Genomic DNA, 23,449 nt, shown 5'->3' with positions numbered 1-23,449 from the left:
TGTACAGGAAAGTATTTGAAGAGAAATACTCTCCAACCTCTTCAAAACAGTTGATTGACAGCCTAGAGACAGCTTGTAGGACATTCAATGCAGAACAAAATGGGGAGTTCTGCAAGGTAAAACAAACAGCATCAGGGAAGATAGCCATAGCTGTCTGCACTCCCCTCATTATGAGAATGCACACACTGCACCGTGCAAGTGGTGAACTCGTTTTTATTGATGCCTCAGAGGGGGGGGGACTGTGGACAGGTATGACTTCAGAGTTTTCCTTCTTCTCACTCACTGTTGCAGGTGGACTCCCTTTAGGCTGCCTTATTGTTTCTTCTGAAGCAACAGAAGTAATAACAAATGCTTTGTTACTGTATAAAGAACTTTTGCCATCTGATGCTTTTTTTGGAAGAGGTAATAGAGGACCTCAGGTGTACCTTACAGATGACAGTAGTGCTGAAAGGCAGAGCCTGCAAGCTACATTCCCTGAAGCAACACTTCTTCTACAAATAGACTCAGTTTTGTGTATAGATTATTACTCTGTAGATATATGTATTACTAACACTTTTTGATGCTTTAGTACAACTGTATGTAACCTTTCATGCAAATATGGGGTTGAGAAAAGCAATGAGCTAATATACAATTACCATTACTTCAATGCTATGTTCATTCACTAAAAGTTACTACAAATGGATAACAACATGAGAAATTGCAGTAACAATTATTTAATGCTGTTGAATCTTCAACAAAATTGAGTAAAGAACATTTGAGAACATTACATTATGTAAAATGTATGTTTATGTAAAAGAAATGCCATCTAAATAATGTTGGGTATGAATACCACTTTATACTTTTATGGGAGTTTTTGAAAAGAGCATGATGTAAATTATTTTGCAAATTCTGCTGAGATAATCCAATCTCATACAAGTTTAAATATCTGGTAGCATTAAGAAAGATGTTTTAAGAAAATTTATAAGAATAATCCAATTCCCAATATCATAGCAAATTCAGTGAAAAACAATTAAGATCAAAGTTGTTTTTGTGTACATAGTGAACATTTAATTACTTTGTCTTCATTTACTTTCTGTGTATTATAGTTCTTCAGATATACTGTGCATATATCACATATTTCATTATTGCGTATCATACAGTTTATTCTACATGCCCTCTTAGGGTTCTGATTAAATTTTTGGGACTTTGAGCTTTGAGTATACATGTTTCAGGGTAACAGAATAAGCAAAAGTTGAGTGGTTTTTTTTTCATCTAGCCCTGTATGAATATATGAGAAACATATTATGCATTTTATATGTGAATGCTTTTTTTTTCACTTTTTAGAAAGGAAGCGACTGAAGTCGTTGCTTAGCGTAGCTTTTGCCTTTGCCTTTCAGTTAGTGCATAGCTTTACTAAAAATGTCACCACGTACACTATACATCAGCCCTTTACTTTTCGTATGTTTTAAACGTGAACTTTACATATACCCATCGATCGCTGAATACTAGCTCGATCGTTTGAAATAACACATCACTTCGCAAAAGCGTATCCAACAACTTAATCTCGCAGTAGCTAGGAGTGGTTCGAATTGAGGAAAGAAACATACATATAAAAATAAAAATATGTTCTTTCAAAAGCAATAATTATTATAACTATACAGACGCAATTTTAAGCATCTGTTAGTGTAAAATAGGAACATTTCAATATCAAAGTATGATAGTAGAGATTATGTGTTTATCGAAAGGACTGTACACAGCTAGATTACGAAAACCTATTGATTGCCAAGAGAAATAATGTAATCTAGCTGTGTATAATCTTATATAAAACACTCTACATATACACACACAGACATCTGCTTATATATTTTTTTTCTAATACCCCTGACACATATATATATACTTATGCCTATATATATATAATCACCCCTTCCCCACAAACTTCTGCGATGCAATAGTTCCCACACAAACATTTGACTGAACAGCACGACAGTTGCAGCTCACTTAAGTTTTGATGATAGAAAGTTAATACTGTATATAGTTCCCTCTTTAAAAGAATAATCCACCCACCCACCCCCATTTCTAAGATCGCTGTGTATATAGTAGTGTGTCTTCATTAAATGGTTGACATAGAATGTTGTTCATATTAGGGAAAGAATAAACAAAATACATAAAAAATTAGCTCCACCTAGATTTTAACATATAGTCGATCATGTCAAGCAAAACTAATGGTCACTTGTTATATGGTTACATATGATTATATGGTTTCACTTGGCAATCAATAGGTTTTCATGAAAGGCTTGATAGAAAATTGATCATATTAGAGAACGAGAACATCCCAACACAACACCTATTAATTCTGAGACGACGATTCTAACCACTAGGCCACAGAGAACAGCTTACAGTGCTCTCTAATCTAACCTACTTGTAGTTAAACATTTTCTCTGTCGCGTTGTTGGGCTCTCATTTATTTTACCTTTACCTCTCATCAGTTTTAGGCTTTGAGTTATTTTGACTGTCGCAATTAATTTAATGCAGCCCTTCATAGTGTTTAACAGTAGTTGAATAAGCCCCAGAGCAAGTTTCATAGCTTTTTCATAGCATCCAAAGATTGAAGCGAAGGGTTTCTCTGAGCGCGGTCGGCCAAGGTCGCTGACGTCACGCTTCCGAAGGCTTCCGAAGTTCTTCCCTTCATTGGGACGTTTAGGAAAAAAAAAATCAGCGGGCGGCGGGCTGCCGCACAGCGGACACCTTGAGCGGACATTTGACCTGCTACCCCCGCAGTGCGTGTGTAGCGGTTTCAGACCGCTAAACGTGCGGGTGGTGTGTCCTCTTTGTGATTAATTTGTACCTCGCCTGTGCAAAGGGCAACTGTTTTATTTTATTTATTCTTGTTTATTCTAATCTATCCTTTTTTATGTAGGTGTTAGAGATTTATAAAATGTTTCTCTTGCATTATTTTACGTGGTTAATAAATTTGTTTTGTAACGTGAATTTTGTCTTTGTCATTGCTGTGCGGTCTGAGCTCAGCTGCGGTTCGAATGGTACGTCGCAAACCATCTCCGGCTGCGCGAGCGGTTAAAGATGCGACGTCTCACGTCTGGGATGGTACGCGACAGTAATAATAGCTCACTGTTTTGTATGGTGGTGTTTTTCACTCCTGACTATTGTCATGAAGTCACAGATAAACTTATTTTTCCATTTTGTGTTTTGTCCAATAACATGTTTAAAAAAAAGAGGATATTTTCAGTTATCTTGCCTTGTATGGTCGTGTTTTTTTTCAAGCCCGACTCAAAATATTAAGATTAAGTTACTAGAACAAATCCAAAGTTGAGAATAAAGACCAACACATTATATTTCAGTGTCTGTTCTATTTGTTCCTGTACATGCATGTGTTGAATATAGACATATACTCGTTATCCTTTTGTGCAGAATTCTATTGGCACTAGCTGAGCTATACCTTCTGACTGGAAACCATACAGCTGCCTTGCCACACCTGGCCAACTGCTTGACCCAATACCCACCATCTAATTTACCTGACTGCTATGTCAACAATGCACCTAGCAGTTATACAGGTAGGTAAAGCATGCATTTATGTTTTTCAGTAATTCTCATATGAATTTTTTTATATGTAGAAAACATAGGAAAATTGTAATGCTTTTGAAAGAGTCAGATCTTGCCAAATTTCACATTTTCTTTTGGACAATCTGTTTTAGAGAATGCAGTTAACTTTGTTATTGTCCAAGAATATTAGTCTGTTAACAGGCAGTAGGTATTTCCAGGTCTCAAAATTTATGTATGTGCACGCCACATTTTGACTTGATGTCAACAGTTGTGAATGAAGCTGCCAAGCCAGGCTCTTAATCTGCTGGAGACAGTCATGTTGACTGTTCTTTCTAAGGGGTGTACCTATGATAATGCAATTCTGCTTTTCATTTATGTTCGATGCAAAGTGGCCTCTGCTCCTCTGTCACATTTTACACAAAGAACTTTTGGGGAGTATGAGCACAATGAGCCATTTTCCCCCTTGATTTTTAGCAAATGTGGAACACTTTCCTTTTCATGAGTGCCATGAAGGGCTAGAAAAAAAATCAGCATTAGCTGCACTCTGTTAAAGAGAGATGGACGAAAGATACAAGCATGAATAGTCAGTGTTGTCCATAGGAATGGGAATCCCATGGGAATCCCATGGGAAACGTCCCATGGGATGGGATGGGATGGGACAGCACACATTTGTATTTCCCATGGTAGTCGATACTTGATATTGCAAAATAAATTTACTGTTATTTCATTCATCAATGATTTAAATCTTTCCTCTGAATTATCTATTGTATGTGAAGTAGCAGGAATTATAGAACAAAAGCCGAAAAGTGGTTTTCAGTGTTGTCCATAGGATTGTTAATACCATGGGTATCCCATGGGAAACGTCCCGTGGGATGGGACGGGATGGGACAGACATAAATTGCCATGGGACGGGATGGGACGGAATAGAAAAATATGTCCCATGGACAACCCTGTGAATAGTTTTCATTTGCAGTCTTGACTACCCATCTCAGGATGTACGTTAACCAGATTTCCACACATTGTGACTGAATAAGAATTTGTAACATTTACACGTTTTTTTGAATTACTTGTATTTGTTGCAAATTCATTATTCTTGCAGCCGGGATGTTGAAATAGTTCTCAAGGGATTTTTTTTTTTAATTAATTTCATTACTTAGTTTGGTAGTTCAGATATATCAATATAGAAAAGAAATTAAAGGCAAAAGGTCAGTTTTCTGAAAAGCAAGGTTATTGAGTTGAAATTCTGTATTGCTATTTTAGTTTTTCTCTTACTCCAATAGTTGGAGCTGGTTGGATGTAGTGAGAATGAGGCTCTGTTCAGTTTTTCTATCTATCTTGAAACCATTTTATATATTTTGTTGTCATGGTTACTTTACCACTTTCTTTTCTCATCATCCGAATTCATTGGTAAACAGAATTTTATTTTGTTTAAAAATAGAATTAGCAGGTAATTCTGACACATCTGGCTTGCTTACTGCTGATGCCCCGACGGCAGACTGTCCCTTAACTGCACGCAACAGTAACGGTGAGAATATTTGATGCTTCTGATTTTTTAACATTTTGTTAATACACTCTGCATCACTTAATCATACTTACCTTTCCTGGAATTTTGGTAAATGACTGCTTTTGGTACTTTGAAAGAAGTGTTCTGATGTTTAACTGAATATGTAACCCATCGATTTTAAAGATTGTCAAATTTCCATTTCTTTCCCACTAACACGTGCACATTCTCTTTTGTAGCTGATGTTGAAAATCTAAACAAAGTCACACAGAACACAGTGGCTGCTAAAAGGAATCAACCACATCAGCTAGTTGGTGCCGGTACAACACCACATATTCAACTGTCACTTGAGTTTAAACAATGATGTCTATTCGCTGCTACAAACATTCAATACCTGGAAGATACCTACTTTCCTTCTCAAGTGTTTCTAAACTCTCAGCGTCTGATATTTAAATCAATAGTTCTACATCAACACCCCGTAGAAGAAGGTGGAGAATATCAACGAGATCTCGAAACCTCCATCTTACTTGAATATTGTAAAAGAAAGTTTCTCGTGGAAGTTCTATACAGAGAATACACAGGTATCGTCAGGTGTGTGTCGCCATTTTGCTAGCGCGTTGCTGTTAAAGTTCTTCAGTGTAGAAAAAATATTAAAATAGTTTATTTGTTTCCTGAAATTAAATAATAGATGTGATGTATCAACTACCGTTATCATTATTTTAAAGGGGAAGTAATATGGAGTACATAGTGATGTTATCACATTTAGTCAAAGCGGCAAATACGAACAACACTACTTATAATTTTATTTCCTTTTTGAAAATATCTGTTCATTCATAGCAGTAGTTATATTTGTTTTTACGAAAAGTATGCTTCGCTCACAGGTTTGTGAAAATGTCAATTTTGGCTTAAATAAAGCAAACTCAAGGATACGGTAGAGTTTCACAACATAAAACAAAATAAACTTCAACCCTTTTTAATGCCAAACAATTAAAGAATGTAATGATCTGAGTCATGTTCAGTTATTGTCAGTAATGAAATAATGAACAGCAGTGTTTGATACAATCAGTATCCGTGTTTTTGCATAATTGTTAAAATGAAACTCTCGGATGATTGTTACCTTTTTCACACCGAGTCAACTGCCAACATTGCATAAACTATTAGGTGTATAGCGACAGTTCATTACACGTTTACTACAACCTAGGCACAATTAAATGGTAAATTAATTAATTAAACTTAGATTTTACGTTTTTAAACATGTTAGTTTATCCAAGCAAATCCAAATCTGAAAGAAATAATACAACACATGTGTAATAGAATCACTAGGCAATATAATCAAAGTAAATCGGATGCTAGAATATTGCGAAAGATTAATCTACACTGAGCTCACATTGTCAGTGGAACATGTAGTGAACAGTAGACTGGCGGTGTAAGCAGTGAGTACAGGAGACTAGGTGGTGTTACTTTGGCTTCATCTTCATCTCCGAGAACGTCAGGCGGGTGCCACCCCAAGTAATGAGATTTTTATCAGGGCTGTTGAGGTTAGTGCTGCCACAGTCATCCGGGTACCACCAGCCGCCCATCCTAGAAATTTTACAGTCGTTCTCGTTTCGGTCATAGGTTGAAAACCTCCATCTGTCACTAGGTTTCATCCGATCTGCTGTAAACACACAAACACACACAATTGTATACTATTAGACACACGAAGTCCTAAGCACAAATATATTATCACTACAAAACATCTATAGAAACTTTTATTATTAAATATGCTATTTCTGTGTTGTTCATCATAACAAAGCCAAACACCTCGCAACACAAAAACAAATTTTTTTTTTTTAAATTTCTAATGATGCTTAATCCAGTATATCATCAAGAACATAAGAGGGAAGAGAACAGTTTTTAAACAGAAGAATGTCTCAGTTAAAATATGTAAAAATAAATGAGTATAATTGTGACCCTCCACGAACATTTCTTGGATGTACTTTTATGTGTTCTGTTGTTATATTGATGTTGGAGATTTTTAAATCACACTGATAAGCCATGGGGGTCTTAAGTTGTCGCTTCCACACCCGGTGATTCCGGTCAATTTGTGCAGTCTGAGTCTTCCTGAAAGTTTTGCCAGTTCTCTAAATACATGTATTCCGGTAGGTACATGGACGTTTCACCGACGGACGTTTTGCCGACCGGACGTTTCACCGCCGGATTTTTCGGCGCGGGGCACTTCATTTCGGCATTTCACGCGGGACCTTTAGCCGAAGTCAAGTGTGGGACGCCCAGGCCCGTTCTTAGCCTCCGCGGGGCCCGAGGCAAAGGGCATGTGCGGGGCCCTCACGCCACGATCACAAGGTTTTAGTTGGGATCTAAAGTCACTTTTTTCCTCAGGGATATCTCGTCTTTTATCATTGACAGCACGCTGCATACACATTACAAGTTCCATATGCCTAGTTACCATATCAATCAAAAGCGCGGGGCCCCTTGAAGCACGGGGCCCTAGGCAGATGCCTCGTCCGCCTGCCCCTAAGCACGGCCCTGGGGACGCCCCTTAGCTCACACATTTCTCTCGCCATTGTATCAATGTTTTTTCTCAAAGCTGTTGCGCATAATCTGTGACAATCAAAGTGAACTGTCTGTGAAGTCTGTGTGTAAAATTTGTTTGAATTAAAGAATTATTGTGTAATCTAGTAGTTACTTTCATTCTTTGAGAAGTAAGTAAGCTCTCTCTCTCTCTCTGTCTCTCTCTCTGTCTCTCTCTCTGTCTCTCTCTCTCTCTCTGTCACTCTCTCTGTCTCTCTGTCTCTCTCTGTCTGTCTCTCTCTGTCTCTCTCTGTCTCTCTGTCTCTGACTCTCTCTCTGTCTCTCTGTCTATGACTCTCTCTCTCTCTCTCTCTGTCTCTCTCTATCTCTCTATGTGTCTGTCTCTCTCTGTCTCTCTCTGTCTCTCTCTCTCTGTCTCCGTCTCTCTGTCTCCCTCTCTCTCTCTCTCTGTCTCTCTCTCTCTCTGTCTCTCTCTCTCTCTGTCTGTCTCTCTCTGTCTGTCTGTCTGTCTCTCTCTCTCACTCACTCACTCACACATAATGCGGCGAAACGTCCGGCTCCGAAACGTCCGTCGGCGAAAAGTCCGCACACGATTCCGGTATGTCAATCATGCAGTTTTCTTCATTTTGTTCTAATTTCCCTGCTTACTTTAAGCACACTAGTAGATAATGTTTGAGTATTCTGCTGTTTCTGTGAGTGTGCATGCTGATTAGATTGCAGTAACACTTGTCTTAATAATTTGCATCCAGTCAAAACCTGACAGACTCAAAACAAATTAAAAACACCACAATGACTAGAGCTCACTAAACACGATGTTACATAATTAAATTACTCTTTAAACAAGTTTGGTCAGGACTTTACAATACAGCACTGAAGAAAACGGTCAGAAACTCAAAACGCCAAAAAAAAAAAAAAAAAAAAGCAGACAAGAAAGAAACCCGCGGAAATCTCTTTTCCGTTCTCTTTTTCCCTGATCATTACACTTGTTTTTTCAAGTCACATCAAAGGAAACGCGCGCGATAGGAGACGCTGTGACCCACGCACACATGCACGCAAAGCTACACTCTCACAAATGTAGTGATCCACTTATTTCTTAACCAGCCAGACAGGCAGCCTGCCAGCTAACCTGCGTCTCACTCTTTCTTACTGTTCAGTGGTGAGTGGTGACGTACGTACCTGCGTCACCCGAGTAGGTGCCCAGGTAAAGTTGGTAGTTAGACTCAGGACCGTACACATAGAAAAAGTTGTACTCAGCCCAGAAAACTTTTCCTGCGTAAGACTCAATGTCCACTCTCAAGCGCCATGATCGTCCATGATGTGTCAGTGTGTGAAGTGTGGACAGGCCTGAGATAAGACATGGCAATGATCTCATGTTAATAGATAAGTCGAGTAGTGAAATATTTGTATTGATCTTGCTCAAGAGTTCTCATGAACCACAGAAGTGTCGCTGGTCATTACCATGGTGTTACAGAAATGTTGACATTATTCCTAGACTTCAGATGATAAAAAAGTAAGTCACAAACTTATTGAGTTTTGAGCGCTGTTGTGTTATTACTACCAATAATAAAGTGCATTTTCCATGTAAGTACGAGGTCAATGCGCTGTATACAAAAAATAACAAACCTACAGTCAACCATACAGAAACATTAGGATAAGCATCAGAAAGCAAACATGAACATAAATTGTACAACAGATAACACCAGCACTTGAAGAAGAATTAATTAGTGGGTAGAACTGTCCTCCGGATTTGAAAATATATTTCTCAAAAAGAGAAAAGTTTTAAGGAATTATTTGAAGGCTTCGGATGTAGGCACAAGGCGAAGAGAGGGAGAACATTTCAAGCAGTGTGGCCTGAGAAGGAAAGCGAGAGTTTGTCGGTTTACTGTATGACACAGAGAAGAGAGCAACACAGACTAGTGTGGTAAGGTGTCAATACAGACACACACATACACGTGCAAACTCAGATATTTAGAGTTGTATTTACACACAAAGCGATATATATTTGAAATGGTATGAAACTATAATTATGACACATATAACAGGGCTTCTGCTTACGCAAAAAATTGCGTACAGTACGCATTGAAAGGTCAGAGGACCCCTTCAATTTTAGTCAATGGGGTCCCAGGGACCCCTTCAAATTTGGGCGAAGAACAGATACAAAATTGGGTAAGTGTAGTGTCTGACATCGTAGCCCAATCTATTGTCGTCCGCTACAGGGTGAGAGTTACTTCCCTTGTACTGAGTTTTTTTTTTTCCCCTTACCGGGAAGAGTTCCATCATGGACAGCGTGGTTAAAATCATCGTCTCAGAAAAGGAAAGAAAGTGAGCACCCCAAGTACAGTGAGCATAAGCTCATCACAGATGCTTGCACACTCTTCACGGCACAGAAATCTCGCCGTTTCTGACTCGACATTACAGTGCTTTGTGTGCATGAAAGGCAGTTGAACAAAGTATGTTGATTTGTTGATTTAATTGGGTTTTTTTCACATTGTAAAGGGACCCCTTAGAGTTAGCCTAGGACCACTTAGAAATCTGAAGAAGGGGTCCCTGGGACCAGAGGGGGGGACAGGGGGGTCTGTTGTACCCGGGCCCGCGGCTGTCAAGGGGGCCCGGCCTTGGTCAGTGGATTTTTTTTTCTTCTCCTTTTCTTTTTCTTTTAAAGAAAGGTCTAAGGACAGAACACCCAAGCATTACAAGGGGCCCGGAGAGGTCGTCTGTCCCGGGGCCCGGGCTGGCTCTCGGCGGCTCTGCCTGGGACCCTAAAGAATTTAGCCTTAGCAGAAGCCCTGAATATACACAAGTGGTTATAAGACCATTTTCAGACTAGATGTAGACAAACATAGATAAATAGATTGGTTGAAGGACATTTTTGCACCCTTTATCCTTATTCACAACAAAGCAAAATTTTAGACTGTAATATTTTATTATTATTTATTAAGGCCCTTCGCCCCTCCTGGGGCATAGGCCATCGACTACAGTCTTAACTGTTGTCGATGTTTTAGTAGCAAGGATTTGTTTCACGGGGTGGGGGTGCTGGCCCCACGCCCAACCCTCCTCCTTTTTCAGCCGGGCTTGGGACCGTCCTTGGCGGAGGGCAGCCAGCCCTGTAAACAGATGCCACATGCAGAGAAAGAACAGCATGCCCGAGATGAGAAATGAACTCAGGGCAGCCAACCTTCACTGTATTGGTGACAGGCGCTAACAGCGCTAACCGTTGCGCCACCGGGCCGCCAGACTGTAATATAACTGCACGAAATGTTTTAGCCACTGTGCATTAATAAAGTTCTGAACAAATCCACACCATGCAATCAGATAATCCTACAGAAAACAAAACAAAAAATATAAAACAAAATAAAAATGAAAACAAACCACATGATATGCCGCAGGGCTGTATTTCCTCGCAACCATCGTGTTTCTTTCTTTTTGAGACTTTGGCAGCTTAGACACTACAGGATCATCAGCCATCCATTCATTCCATAACTAGTACCATCATTATCACAGCAAACAAAGCAAGCTAAGGAAATAGTACACAAAATAGTGAGCAATATGCATTGTCGAACAAAAATATAATAGAACAACAGAAACAGCAACCTTTGTATCAACCAGTATACATCACAGAAACAACATAATGAAACAGAATACCTGATTACAGCCTAACTTTGAATGTAAAAACAAATGTTGAGGTTACAATTATGCAGGAGGATGGAGTAAAGCAAGAGAATGAGAGAGATATGTCCAACAATCTTACCCAGCCAGAAATCTTCAGAGATGCTGCCGAAACCTTTTTCATATTCTGTCCAGTTCCGGTGGAAGTCAACTGAGAAGTCGCGACGTCTGTGGAACACCTGCACATCACACAAGTTCACAGGTCGTTACTATGTACCAAAGCGCAGCATGCTCGACGGATTCAACACTAATTACAGTTTAATGAGTTGACAGAGGATGAGTCATAACTGACAAAATATAACAACTTGCGACTTTATTAGCTGTTATCATGATTATAATGTCAACACTTCACGGTTACGATAAGCTATGTGAGCATGGTATAATAGTATAATAGTGACATTAATGTGAACATAATGTACAGTTTCCTGGCTGTAAATGTGTCTTTGTAAATGTGTGGCATCAAGTGGTTGTGATCAATTATATGGGAACATAATAAACATAACAAATGCATGATACAAGCCGCGATTACAAATAGCATTTTTTCAACTCCTTATCAAACCTACAGTCCCTGATCATGAAGCAGGAATGGATGCAAGAGGTTAAAGGATGCGACTACAAATAACCGACACATGCACACCAACACACTAGGCCTGCCTAGAACCACCCTCAACCCACGGAGTCTACCAGCGAGATAGACAAACTGATGAAAAACAAAAGATGGACAAGCATACTTTCCTGCTTCGTGTTGACAATGTTGGAAGATATCAAAGAAAAATTATTCGTGGATACTATGAGCTGTATGTGACCCTGGGTATAAGTGGTGTTGCACTTTTGCGAGCAGTATACAGTGTGCAGGAGAGATGCTACCCGAGTAGTGCACAATGACCACCTGAGTCATACACTGACAAACACGACCACATGTACCAGCCAGCTGCCTCTGGGAGACTCCATGTCGCACCACACTGTCTGAGGTCCCTTGTTGAGTGGTAGCTGAATGGTGTAAACACCACTCTTGCCTCCTTTGTCCTGCCAGTCTTGACATGTCCCTATTTTTTTACACAAACAAATCATTCCGCTCGTAAGAAATTGTTATAAAGGGCGAAGTGGAGCTTCGTACAATGACGGAAGCAATCAAGTCTAAGTACGGTAATAATCATGACAACTTCAATAGCTAATCATACAACAGTCAAGGAAAAGACTGAGTACCTCGGGCATACACTTTATATGTGCATGCAATACACAGTTCAGACTGCTCTGATACAAGATAGTCATACTTGCTGACCGGCGTTAACACTAGCCATCCCCTTATTCTAGCTCTATGTCTACGAGTATCTGACTATCATATGTACATATTCTTATTCCTCCTCTTTAATGTCACTTCTGCCTCCTCATCTTCATAGCCACTTCCTCCTCTAACCTTAACAATCAGTTTGTTATGAAGTAATAAAGTTATAGTTAGTAACGACTTTGACGTATACAACGTTATACAACGTTTGGGGAAAAGCTGAGTACTACTCATAATTCTACTGGTTCTGACTTACGTGGAGCATGACACTCCTTCTTATTTTCATTAAAGTTGAAGCTTAAATCACACAAGCATCTGCCCGACAAACAATCGCTGTTTGGGTCAGGACAGTCCATCTTGCTGTGACACAGTAAGTTGTACCAGTTATTGTGTGAAGCAAAAGTGGACTGGCAGGATTTCTGGAAGTGGGTCCAGCCTTTACTCGTCTTAGGAGACCAGTTTGAGGGAGACTCACGAGCGGTAACAGCATGAAGCCGACAGAGACCTCCATGGGCTGGCACAGGAGGTAGAGAGAAAGACATAACTGAACCTGATGCAAAACATTTTGAGCAAAGAAGACTGAAAGCAAGTTATCTGAACATTTCCCGAAAGGTTATTCTATTACTTAAAGGTTTTCAGCAAAACGCGCGATACGTTGTTGCATATTTGTAATTCTTTACTTTTGTCTTGCTAGGAGCATGCCTGTCAGACACTAGTTTTACAATAATTATAAAATGGAATGTTTTCTCCATTCCTGCTGTGCTCCCCCAGTTTTGTCAGTCCTTAGTCCTGATGCTAGAGTCCTGGATGTCTTTTTCTCAGTGTCAGAGCTGCAGGGCGAGCTGAGGAAGTCTGGGGACTTATCTATGATTAGCGATGAGAAAACATTTTATCACAAATGACAGTGTATTTTCCCAGATCGTAGTCTATAAATATAAGTGTGACAGGATAACCACTATCCAAGCGCAATATATTTCTAAATCGTTGTATTTGAGCTAAAGACTTTAAAATAGTTACGAATCTTCTTTCTTGTTTACCTAAATCCCTTGTCATTCAATGTTCTTGCAAAAACAACTGTATGCAAGGAGTGCCAAGATAGACAAACGTTAGTTGCAAGGGGGCTTTGGTCAGAATAAATAATAATAAATGTGTGATTTGCATAGCTCATACTCACGCTCCTAAGTAGCGTGGTCTTAGCGATTGACAGAAGAAGGAGACACGGACATCAAAGGAACAGAATGATGAACACGACTCATAAAAACAAATGTAGCAAACGCAAGGAGAAATCAGGGAACAAGAACTAAGAGTGTCGGTATTTAGCAGTGGAGGACGAGTAGGGAAGAAGCAATCAACGGAAAAAGTGGAGAAAGAGGGGCTGAAAAAGGACTAGCATAATGGGACTGTGTTAGTATTGCTCAAGGATGAGGTGTGTCCAGTGCAAATTGAAAAGATTCAATGATGGATAGGTGGCGGAAGTAGAATAGAAGAGAGTTCTATTGTTTAGCTGTACACTAAGTAAACATTCCATGACCTTAAGCAGTAAAAGTAAGTCATTGTGTGCAGGGTTTAGTACCACAAACTGTGCAGGTATCAATTTATGTTAGCACATACTTTGTTTTATCCTAACTAAATGTATTAAGTATCCCCTTTGCATTAAAAAAATGTTTGAAGATGATGGCGGGTTAAGTATGCTCTGAAAATGTTTTTTGTAGTATTTATGTAGGCGTATACAAATGGCAAAAATATAAAGACACAAAATATTTCAACATTGTTCCCATTTTTTACGGGGTTTCCGTTGATTTTCTTGATAAAGCGTGCTATTAATAGAACAGCGCAGGACACATGAATCAGACTTTAGCAGTTCTAGAGTACACAGTAACCTTCCATCTCTAAGATCATTCTAGTATACCAATGTTTGAAGGTTTTTTCCCCATACAAACCTTTGAAATCAAAGGTGAGGCAACGCTTGTCAACCTGGCACCTGCCCTTGCAGTATTCCAGACTGACTCTATCCGAGCTATCAAGGTGGTTTCCACGTATCCCGCTGTCTGGATATTCTGTAAAGTTCTCCTGCAACTCGTCTGTGCTGCACGCTAATATAAACAACTGTGGTAAGCAATTATTTACATACTTTTTAAGTTCACGTTAATTGTTCTACATTTTGACGCATTTCGAACAACATCCATAATCAAGTGAATAAATTTCTTTTTTTTTCTTCCGTCCCACGTGTTTTCTTTCATTATTTCTTCCTTTTATTCAGTCTATCTAAATGCGGCTATGTTGTTTTACAATTTATTCCTTTAAGAATGCGAAAATCATAGAAAAGCTCTTCCGTCCCTAACTTTAACAAGCCGAAAACATAGTCGAGTTTCTTGCGATCAAGCATACCACACAGAACCATTTTCTACTCACTGCTAGTGCACGTATCATTTGTTGTTATGAAGTATCCAGGTTCACACCTACACTGGTGTTTGTAGCACACGACGTGTGGCTGATCGCAATCGTCGTCTGTCGTGCAGCTTGTTTTCTGCCAGGTATTTATCTTGCAGTCTTCGCCTTGGCATCTAGAATTTGTACTTTTGAAAATTAATAATTCAATGTTATCAATTATTTATTTTTGTTTTTACTTTAACACCCCCACTTCCTCCAAAAATCTAACACCTCCTCCGATCCGTTATTGCAAAACATATACCTTATGAATTTTTAGACCATAGAGTTTTTTTTAAATTAGTGTCTCATTAGAGCTATATGTTCCTTCTACAATAATGTTTAATATTTTAACTCCTCTTTCACAACAAGAGACCTTATGCTATATTGATATTGTATAGGACATAGCCGCTTTACTTCTGTATTTGTTTATGAGCTTGTCAGGAGTCTCAGAAGCTTGGCGATGAGTCAATAACTGCATCAAAGAAGGTTAAGTTCAAGTCATAAAAGCATTAAATAACAAGCTCAAGGAACCCAATACTGTTTGATAACAAAATAGAGAATAGTTTTATACGACAGTATACGTACGTCAAAGGTGACCCACATCAGATGTATGTGTGTGTTTTAAATTTTTTCTTGGAGATCATCATGCATAAAACCATCCAAGGCCATCACACTTCCATTTCCATCAGGAAACCTGATTTGCAGCCTACGCTTAGCATGCTACTGATACCAGTCACTAATAAAGATCTTACCATCAGACATACAGACAGTTTGACCACACACACAATGGAGACTAACACGGTAAAGCAGGTATCTAGATGACCGGGATGCCGCTTGAAGAGTTAGGAAGCTTTAAGTACTTAGACGCCACCTTCTCCAGCTCCATCCAAGGTATCCGCAACAACAGAAGCGGAAATGGTTGGACCTGGTCTGGTGCACTCATAAAATTAGGTTTAGTACTAAAATCTCTACAAGTCCCTTGTAGTACCAACCTTGCATTACAGATGTGCAACATGTACTCTGCTTGCCGATAAGGAGAAGAGAATACGAGAACATGTGGCTGAGAGGACTACTGGTGATCTTGTACAGGGAACATACAAATAATGACTTGGTACTAATCTCGGCTGCAACACTCGTAGGACAGCAGGAAGCTCTTCTTGCAATAGTCAAGTCATGGGAGCTGGTGAGGTCTGGCCACGTGACCCCACACGACTCTGTCAGAATCTGTCCTTCAAGTTACCTTAGAGGGGGGGGGGTCGATGCCAGTGTTGTCAGAGAAAGAACTGACTCACGAACATCAAGGAGTTGACCTGTGCAGGACCACCTCTCTAGCGCCCCAAACTACTGCAGTTGCTATATTTTATTACACGTTAGGGATTGATGCTCGTTAGACATTTCGCTGGCGACTGTATGCCCTCAGTATCACGCACTACAACACATCTTAATTAATCCTTTTCATGAATTTTTTTTCTGCCAGTGTTACCATTAAATAGCACATCAGACATCACATGATACCTCAAGTAAGACATTCAATGTTAACATACATAAAAACAAACAGACAGAAAGACTGGGCGCTCCAGTAAGTGAAGCCAGCATTGTGAGACAATAGGCTATGGTCAAACATGTCACTAAAACAACAATTCTTATTTTAATGTTTGTCATTATTTACACATTATTTAGACGACTGACAAGCGTTCACGTAGTTCATTTTGTTACTGACTACATAAAAAGCTGATTGTTAAACCTTTTGCATGCATTGTCAGCCAAAAGTCAAGAAGAGTCAACACGTTTTACCTTCCTGTATCCTTCGTCAGGAGACAAGGAGACACGCACAGGAGAAATAAGAAGGATCGCAGCATTTGTATCCACCTGTTAAGCACGTGCAACAACGAGAAGTTTCGTGAGTCTTTCTCGTATAATATTTCTTTATTATATTAATTTAAATCAGCAAAATATTTACTACTTAAAATTTTTTAAAATTCATAATAAAATAATTTTCAAGTATCATTCGTTGAAACATACACAAATGGAAGCGATCACTCAAAGCTTAAGACTAAAACTAGGTTAGTGTGTCTGGCATGCATGAACACACAAAGTACAAAAGACACAGTGTCAAAGGTGACAGCAAATTGTAATCAACAAAGGTATATAGGAAAGACAGTCTATTCAAGAGATATGAAGGTAATAAATAAGAGAAACGGTTAGTAATATAACTTGTTACAACACAATAGGGCATGCTTCTCCCTTTGATACATTATTTCATAAATCGTGTAAAGACAAAAAGTGACTAGTAGTGTCTAAGAAAGTGTAGAAAGAAGGAAATACAGGAAGATAGAACAGCTTATAGCAGAGAAAGAAAAGCTGATAGAAATCTGCTAACAGTAAAGAAACAAAACTACAATCAATTAAAATTCAAGTCTCTAGAAAATGCAGTCAACAAACCAAAGGAGTTCTGGGAGGTAATGAGGAGATACAGAAGACAGCCTGTAGTGGACCAAATCGGTGAAGAGGGTGGGTAAAGCACTTCCAAACAATACTAAATAAAGGGGTGATGGATGTTGATGGTCAAGATAACCCTTGTGAAAGTACCAGTAGTCAAATTCACCTGTATGTCCAACCTGTGGACAATCAGATAACAGAAAAGGTCAAAGAGGCAATTAGTTACTTAAATAATCTTAATCAGCAGACCCAGATAGTATTGTCAATAATATATTAAAAGCTGCATCCCCTGTTATTACTCCCTTGTTAAACTGCTCCATTCTATGACCCAACAAATGAACTAAATCTGTTATTATCCCACTATACAAAAAAGGGTGAAAGCAACCAGTCAGGTAACTACCGAGATATCTCTCTAATACATTTAGGAAAAAGTCTTTACATGCATTCTAAATAAAATATTAACAAAGTGGGCAGAAAGCAACCAATTAAATGACAATGACAATGGTAATTCATTATTAATGAGAGGTAAAATAAGTAAGAGAATGCATTTTCCATTTAGCCCTCGCCCTTTGTGGGGAAAGAACTAACTAATTGAAGTAATTATAAGTACTATGAGAATAAGGTAAGTTAAGTGGATGGTTAAGAAAAAACATATGTTTACAAGATTTCCTAGGCCTCATCTAATTTTCTTGAATGTGATTAGGTAGGATTTCATGAAGTTTAATTGCCTAAGATGGAGAGGGAGGCTGATCCAGAGTATTTCAAACTTGATTTAAAAAGGTCTAGTCTAGAAATGGAAATAGTAAGTCTTGGAGAAGTTCTAGTGTTCTTGGGGGAAAATAATAAAGAGAGTCTATGATACTGTTTACCCATTAGTATTTTGTACATTAAACTGCATTTGTTAAGTTTAAGCCTGTTTCTTAGAGGAAGGACGCCTTGACAGGAATAATGAAACACAAGCAGGTTTTTGTCAGTTTTCACATTATATGCGGCAGTAGAGAACCAATTATCCCAGAATATGAAGCTATAAGTAGCATTCAAGACAGTTACAAGGCTAATTTCATTAATAGAAGAGAACACGTATACTCTGACAGGGAAAAACAACACAAAGACATGGAGGTATGTTTACAATGCCGAATGTATCAATACAATAGTAACAGTTCACTTCTCCACACCTGACAGTCTACACGGAATATTTATAGGAGTGTGTGTCAGTCTGTGCAAGCATCTTTCTTTCAGTGACTGTGTCGAGCGTTAAGAAACTGTCAGGAGCGGGCTAAGATGGCGTCTTAGATAACCGATTTTATCAGACGTCAGCTAGCTGCTCTCATCTTCCCCCGTGATGCCATGCGTCTGCACGTCAGATAACGCCCTGTATGCTCGTTACCGTTGTAACGACTAGAGGGGAGATCATTTTGTGAAGAATACTAAAGAGAGGAAGATGCCTTTTTGTGCCCCTTTGATTTTGTATATTCTCTTAAATTTTCTCTCCATCTCTGTTGGTTTTGTTTCTTTCCAATCTAAAATGACACTTTATCCCGAGCAACAACTAGAACACTGCTGCTGCCTTCTGCTGCTTGTAGATTCTTACATCCTCACCAACCGCACTTACATGTACGCCTTCCTTCTTTCAACACAGACGATCTTCCAGTGGGTTTGGAAATAACAAAAATACCCCAAACTATTATCACAACTAGTAAATGAATAGTTAGAATCTTTTACAAAACCAGTGTAGGGAAGAGCACTAAGGATGCTAATCATTCTCACGAAAATAGCTCTCTACAAATCAAATGTTTTAATTCACTGTCTTGTAACATCACTATTGGCGTACAGTAATTATCTCCCATGTTTTCTTGTGGTTATCAGTTCCACAAAACAGTTTGTCTACTTAAGTCAGCCACTGTCCATGCACACCATCTCATGTACGCACAGTGAGATGACTTCTTAATAATAATAATTTGTAAAGCACATACATTTCTAAGGAGTATGCTCTTAGCGCTTAAGAATGAGAAGGAAACATGGACAACATACGACATTCAGGAAAACAAACAAATAACATATGAACTATGAAAGAATAAGCGACTGTAATTAACAAAGAATAAAATAAAATACAGAAAACACAAAGAGGAGCCAAATAACAAGAACAAGAGGTGAGAGTAATATGATATTGCAAAGACACAAATAGAAAGGGAGACATATTTACAAAGCCGACTGCATCAATATAATATTGACACTTCACATGAACATACCCGACAGTTCAGACGGAATACTTGAAGCAGTGCAGTGTGTCAGTCTTCAATGTTCAGCTTTCTCTCTCTCTCTGTCTCTTAGCAAGTGTTTCGAGCGTTTAGAAACTGTCAGGAACGCGACGAGGCGATCTCTTCAAGATTGGAGGGCGTCTTGATTATTTCATGAAAGGTCACGTCACTGCTATTATCTTACTCTGTGACATCATGTAGAAAACGAAACTTGTTACACTGTAGTCAACGATTAGAGGGTAGACTATTGCTGCTGATGTTGACGACGATGCAAACGCAAAAGGCAAAACCCATATGTACACTCCTAAGGAGCACGAGAAAGAACAGCGTGCCCGAGACGAGAAATGAACTCTGGGCAGCCAACCTTCACTGTATTGGTGACAGGCGCTAACCGTTGCGCCACCGGACCACTCGCGAAATGACCGGCTGTCACCTGCACACTACAGTGCCTTTCAGACTAGGAATATAACTAAATAAAAACAACAATTTAAATTTTAAATAAGACAATATAATTTGTTGGAAAAAAAACCGCAAAGCAAATCTAAAGTTCTTAACCCACAGTCCGAACAGAGTTTCTTCCACTGTCTCAGAATATCCAATGTTTCTTCTGACGGACGGCGCAGTTTCCCAAAAAGTCTCCAGTTGAAAATAACACAAAGTCACCACTTGTAATAGCCCGACCGCCTCAACCTGAAATAGCACGATAGTCTCTAAGGGTACCGACACACTCCCAGCTCCCGTCAAGGAAAAACTCAGTCACAACAATAAAATTCAAAACACCCCAACTCTTTTCTTCACTAAAAACAGTCTATCAACACTAATTGATTAAAAGGCCGGTCGGCCATCACAGGCATGGCACGCCGACAAACCACTGGTCACACCGACAAACGCACCAATCGTTGTCTTTCACTCCTCCCCCTTCCAGCTACGTTTCCTGTCCCCTTCCCAGCTAAAAAAAAAAAAACAAACAAACAAACAAAAAACACCAAAAAAAAAAAGGAGGTTTGTCACACCGGCCCCCTTTTATTTAAGTAGCAGCTGTTACCTATACGGTTTATAAGTATAAAATAACATAGTTTGAGCTCATCTTGCAGATTGTTCACAGTGTGTGATTGTTTATTTATATTGTCTAGTTATTACGTCAGAGTGCACTTCACATGAGCGCCATTGTAAAGCAAAGCAAACATTGGCTCACAGCCCACTTATATCAGGTAGAATATAAACCACTGGAATACCACTCTACTATCACTGTTGGTACCTAAGGTCCCAGTCGTTCCAGTTATAAAACATCTTTTTATTACTAATAGCCAGAATATTATTATGATAGTCTGGAGTAAAGACATCGTTTGCATAGTTCACGTAATGAGCGGGCATATTGAAAGCTGCATATAATATTATGAGTGACTTAATACAAATAATCTCAAACACATAGGAAGTATTGTGACTATATATGATTGAGCTTGTGTTGACATTTGGAAAACCAAATAATTATAGTGGTGGTGTTTATGGGCCACTTGTGATGTAAGCTAAATCTCCCTAAAATGTAAACTCGTGACCTTCTCCAAGAACTGCAAATTGTGGTTTTGATGTATATCGTGTTCACACCTATCTCCATCACTGACAATCACTCATAAATCTCCCACTTGTTCACTTTTTCATGCTAAAGGTGTGTTTATTATGTATATATATCATCTAATTTGTTTGTTTCTCGAGTAATCAGGCTCCAAAGTTGATGACATCAAAAATTGGTAAAGAATACCGAGTGTTGTTGATGTGAGAAAAAAAAAAATTTACAGCATCCTTTTTTTAAGTTTCTGTGTATGATCATGAACGTGTATAGGTTCATAATGCGATGAACTGTACTTATAAAAGAAATACATTTTGTCTTTCTGCAGCTCAATCCACCAGGTAGAGTCCATAAATCCCGTCACATATGAGCAAGAAAGGAGCAGAGAGCTCTTCAATCATGTGTATTTATTATAGATTATCATGGAATTGACCCTAGCTCTTAGTGTAGATAGAGGATGACAAAGTAAATGGATGATGCACAGTGTGTGAGCTCTCAAATGGCCATGACCCTACAGCCAGGTGGGGGCAGATCATCAGCTAAACGTCCAATTTATAATACAATACATTGGTGATTTTGGAAAAAGGATTCTTGTCACTTGAAGATGCATTTTCCAACAACCTCTTATCTCCCGTGTCAACAGCTGCTGACTGCGGCATGAAAATGAGGTAAATATTCAGAACATTTAGATCATGTGACTGATCTTGATGATCTTCTTGAATGTTTTGACATCTCACCAAACGTCGTTCGACAGTTCCTATCTGTTATCGATGTTATCAGGTGTGAGAGGGCAAAGCTGTTTACGCCGAGGCAGCAGCTAAGACCACGTTGCGTCAAAACAAATGAAGTACAGAGAGGCATGATTGGACGAAAATAGTAAATTAGGCACTAAGACCTCGATGTCAGCGTGTTCGAGAAGGTCGGGTGGCTGCGACCTTTGTTTTTACAGCAGGATGATCATCTCCGACTACATCAATACAATAGTAACAGTTCCCATCTCCACACCTGACAGTCTACACGGAATATTTAAAGCAGTGTGTGTCAGTCTCTGTATCTTTCTCTCAACAACTGTTTCGAGCGTTAAGAAACTGTCAGGAGCGGGCTAAGATGGTGTCTTAGATAACCGATTATTTTATCTAACTTTGATTAGTACAATGTGAAATATGCCGACATTATTACTCTTTTATTTCGTGGTTTTTTACGGTTCTTTTCACTAAGTTATTTTGGTGTGAGAAAAGAGATTTGTGTAGTTCTTATTTTGAATATTGAAGGGAGGTTTTCCTATTAATGTGAGTTCGCTCTGTAGGGGAATAAGGATATCCATGGAGAATATGGAGAGGGGAATGAAAGGTGTTAAAGTAGATGTGGGAGGAGCGTGAGGCTTAAGGTGTGGATGACTTGCTGGCGACCTCTTGTAACTATTTCCATTTGCTCAAGTAACAGGCGACCTTTGACGAGGATATTCTGTGTACACGTACTAACCGAACTTAATATGAGAGAAGCTTCGTGACAGAAATAACTTACCTTTACTTTAAACACACTGTGATTTAAATATCTCACCCATAGGTCAAACATAAAATGACAAAAATGTCTTTATGTCGACGATAGAGTCTCTAAAATAAATTCTCTTCAGATAAAACCCGAGGATATGAGAATGGCGTCCAAGTGTCTTAGACACAGAGCTCTGCCCTGGCAGCTAGCTCTGGGTGAGAACCTAGAAACATCTCATGAAACTCATCCTTACTTCTCTACTCTCTAGTTTACACAATGGTTATGGTGTTGTTGTGTAGCCAGGTATTTCAGGTGTAAAACACAAACTGTACGGCAGTTTAACATGACATGTGTTTAAGTATTTACAGGCATTGTTTGTGTACACATCTTATTTCCTCTCTTTATTTATATTTATGTTGTTATCACAATATGATCCATGTTGAAAATAACGAACACGCAGGACAACCTACTTTGTTTTGGACGTTTAATTAATATTCATTCGATTGTTCACACCAAACCTTATATTAATACTTCATTTGTCATTTTTTAAATAAACTTTCTGGTCTGCTGGTCTTTGACAGCTGTGAAACTTGTTCTGGGGCTAATTCTACAACTTTTAAACACTATGAAGGGCAGAATAAAGTTAATTGCGACAGGCAAAATAGCTCAAGGCCTACAACTGATGATGAGGATATAGGGGGTGGGGGAAGAAATGTACTTAAAAATTTAAATGTATCTTT

General features: G+C 38.9%; 1 protein-coding gene across 1 annotated transcript; it reads right to left on the bottom strand.

Annotated features, from left to right (window-relative positions):
* Positions 1 to 5,998: 5,998 nt before the first annotated feature.
* On the bottom strand, positions 5,999 to 20,040 carry LOC112571288 (fibrinogen gamma chain-like). The gene is made up of 10 exons (XM_025250182.1): positions 19,643 to 20,040; positions 17,397 to 17,572; positions 16,749 to 16,823; positions 14,937 to 15,088; positions 14,465 to 14,617; positions 12,781 to 13,038; positions 12,164 to 12,285; positions 11,322 to 11,418; positions 8,750 to 8,917; positions 5,999 to 6,698 (listed from the first exon to the last, which is right to left on the bottom strand). The coding sequence occupies exons 3-10, from the start codon at positions 16,811 to 16,813 to the stop codon at positions 6,499 to 6,501; spliced, it is 1,215 nt and encodes a 404-aa protein (XP_025105967.1). The 5' UTR covers positions 16,814 to 16,823; positions 17,397 to 17,572; positions 19,643 to 20,040; the 3' UTR covers positions 5,999 to 6,498.
* Between the last annotated feature and the right edge of the window lie 3,409 nt (positions 20,041 to 23,449).

Source organism: Pomacea canaliculata, linkage group LG8 (genome assembly GCF_003073045.1).
Source record: "Pomacea canaliculata isolate SZHN2017 linkage group LG8, ASM307304v1, whole genome shotgun sequence".
Lineage (NCBI taxonomy): Eukaryota > Metazoa > Mollusca > Gastropoda > Architaenioglossa > Ampullariidae > Pomacea > Pomacea canaliculata.
This window is presented reverse-complemented; position numbering and strand designations above follow the sequence as displayed.

Excerpts from the sequence above, each read along its gene's own strand:
- LOC112571288 (XM_025250182.1), bottom strand. The coding sequence starts at position 16,813 with ATGCTGCGATCCTTCTTATTTCTCCTGTGCGTGTCTCCTTGTCTCCTG. Across the intron at positions 13,039-14,464 it reads CCTCACCTTTGATTTCAAAG|CCCATGGAGGTCTCTGTCGG; the intron begins GTTTGTATGGGG and ends CTCCTGTGCCAG. Across the intron at positions 12,286-12,780 it reads GAAGGAGTGTCATGCTCCAC|GGACATGTCAAGACTGGCAG; the intron begins GTAAGTCAGAAC and ends GTAAAAAAATAG.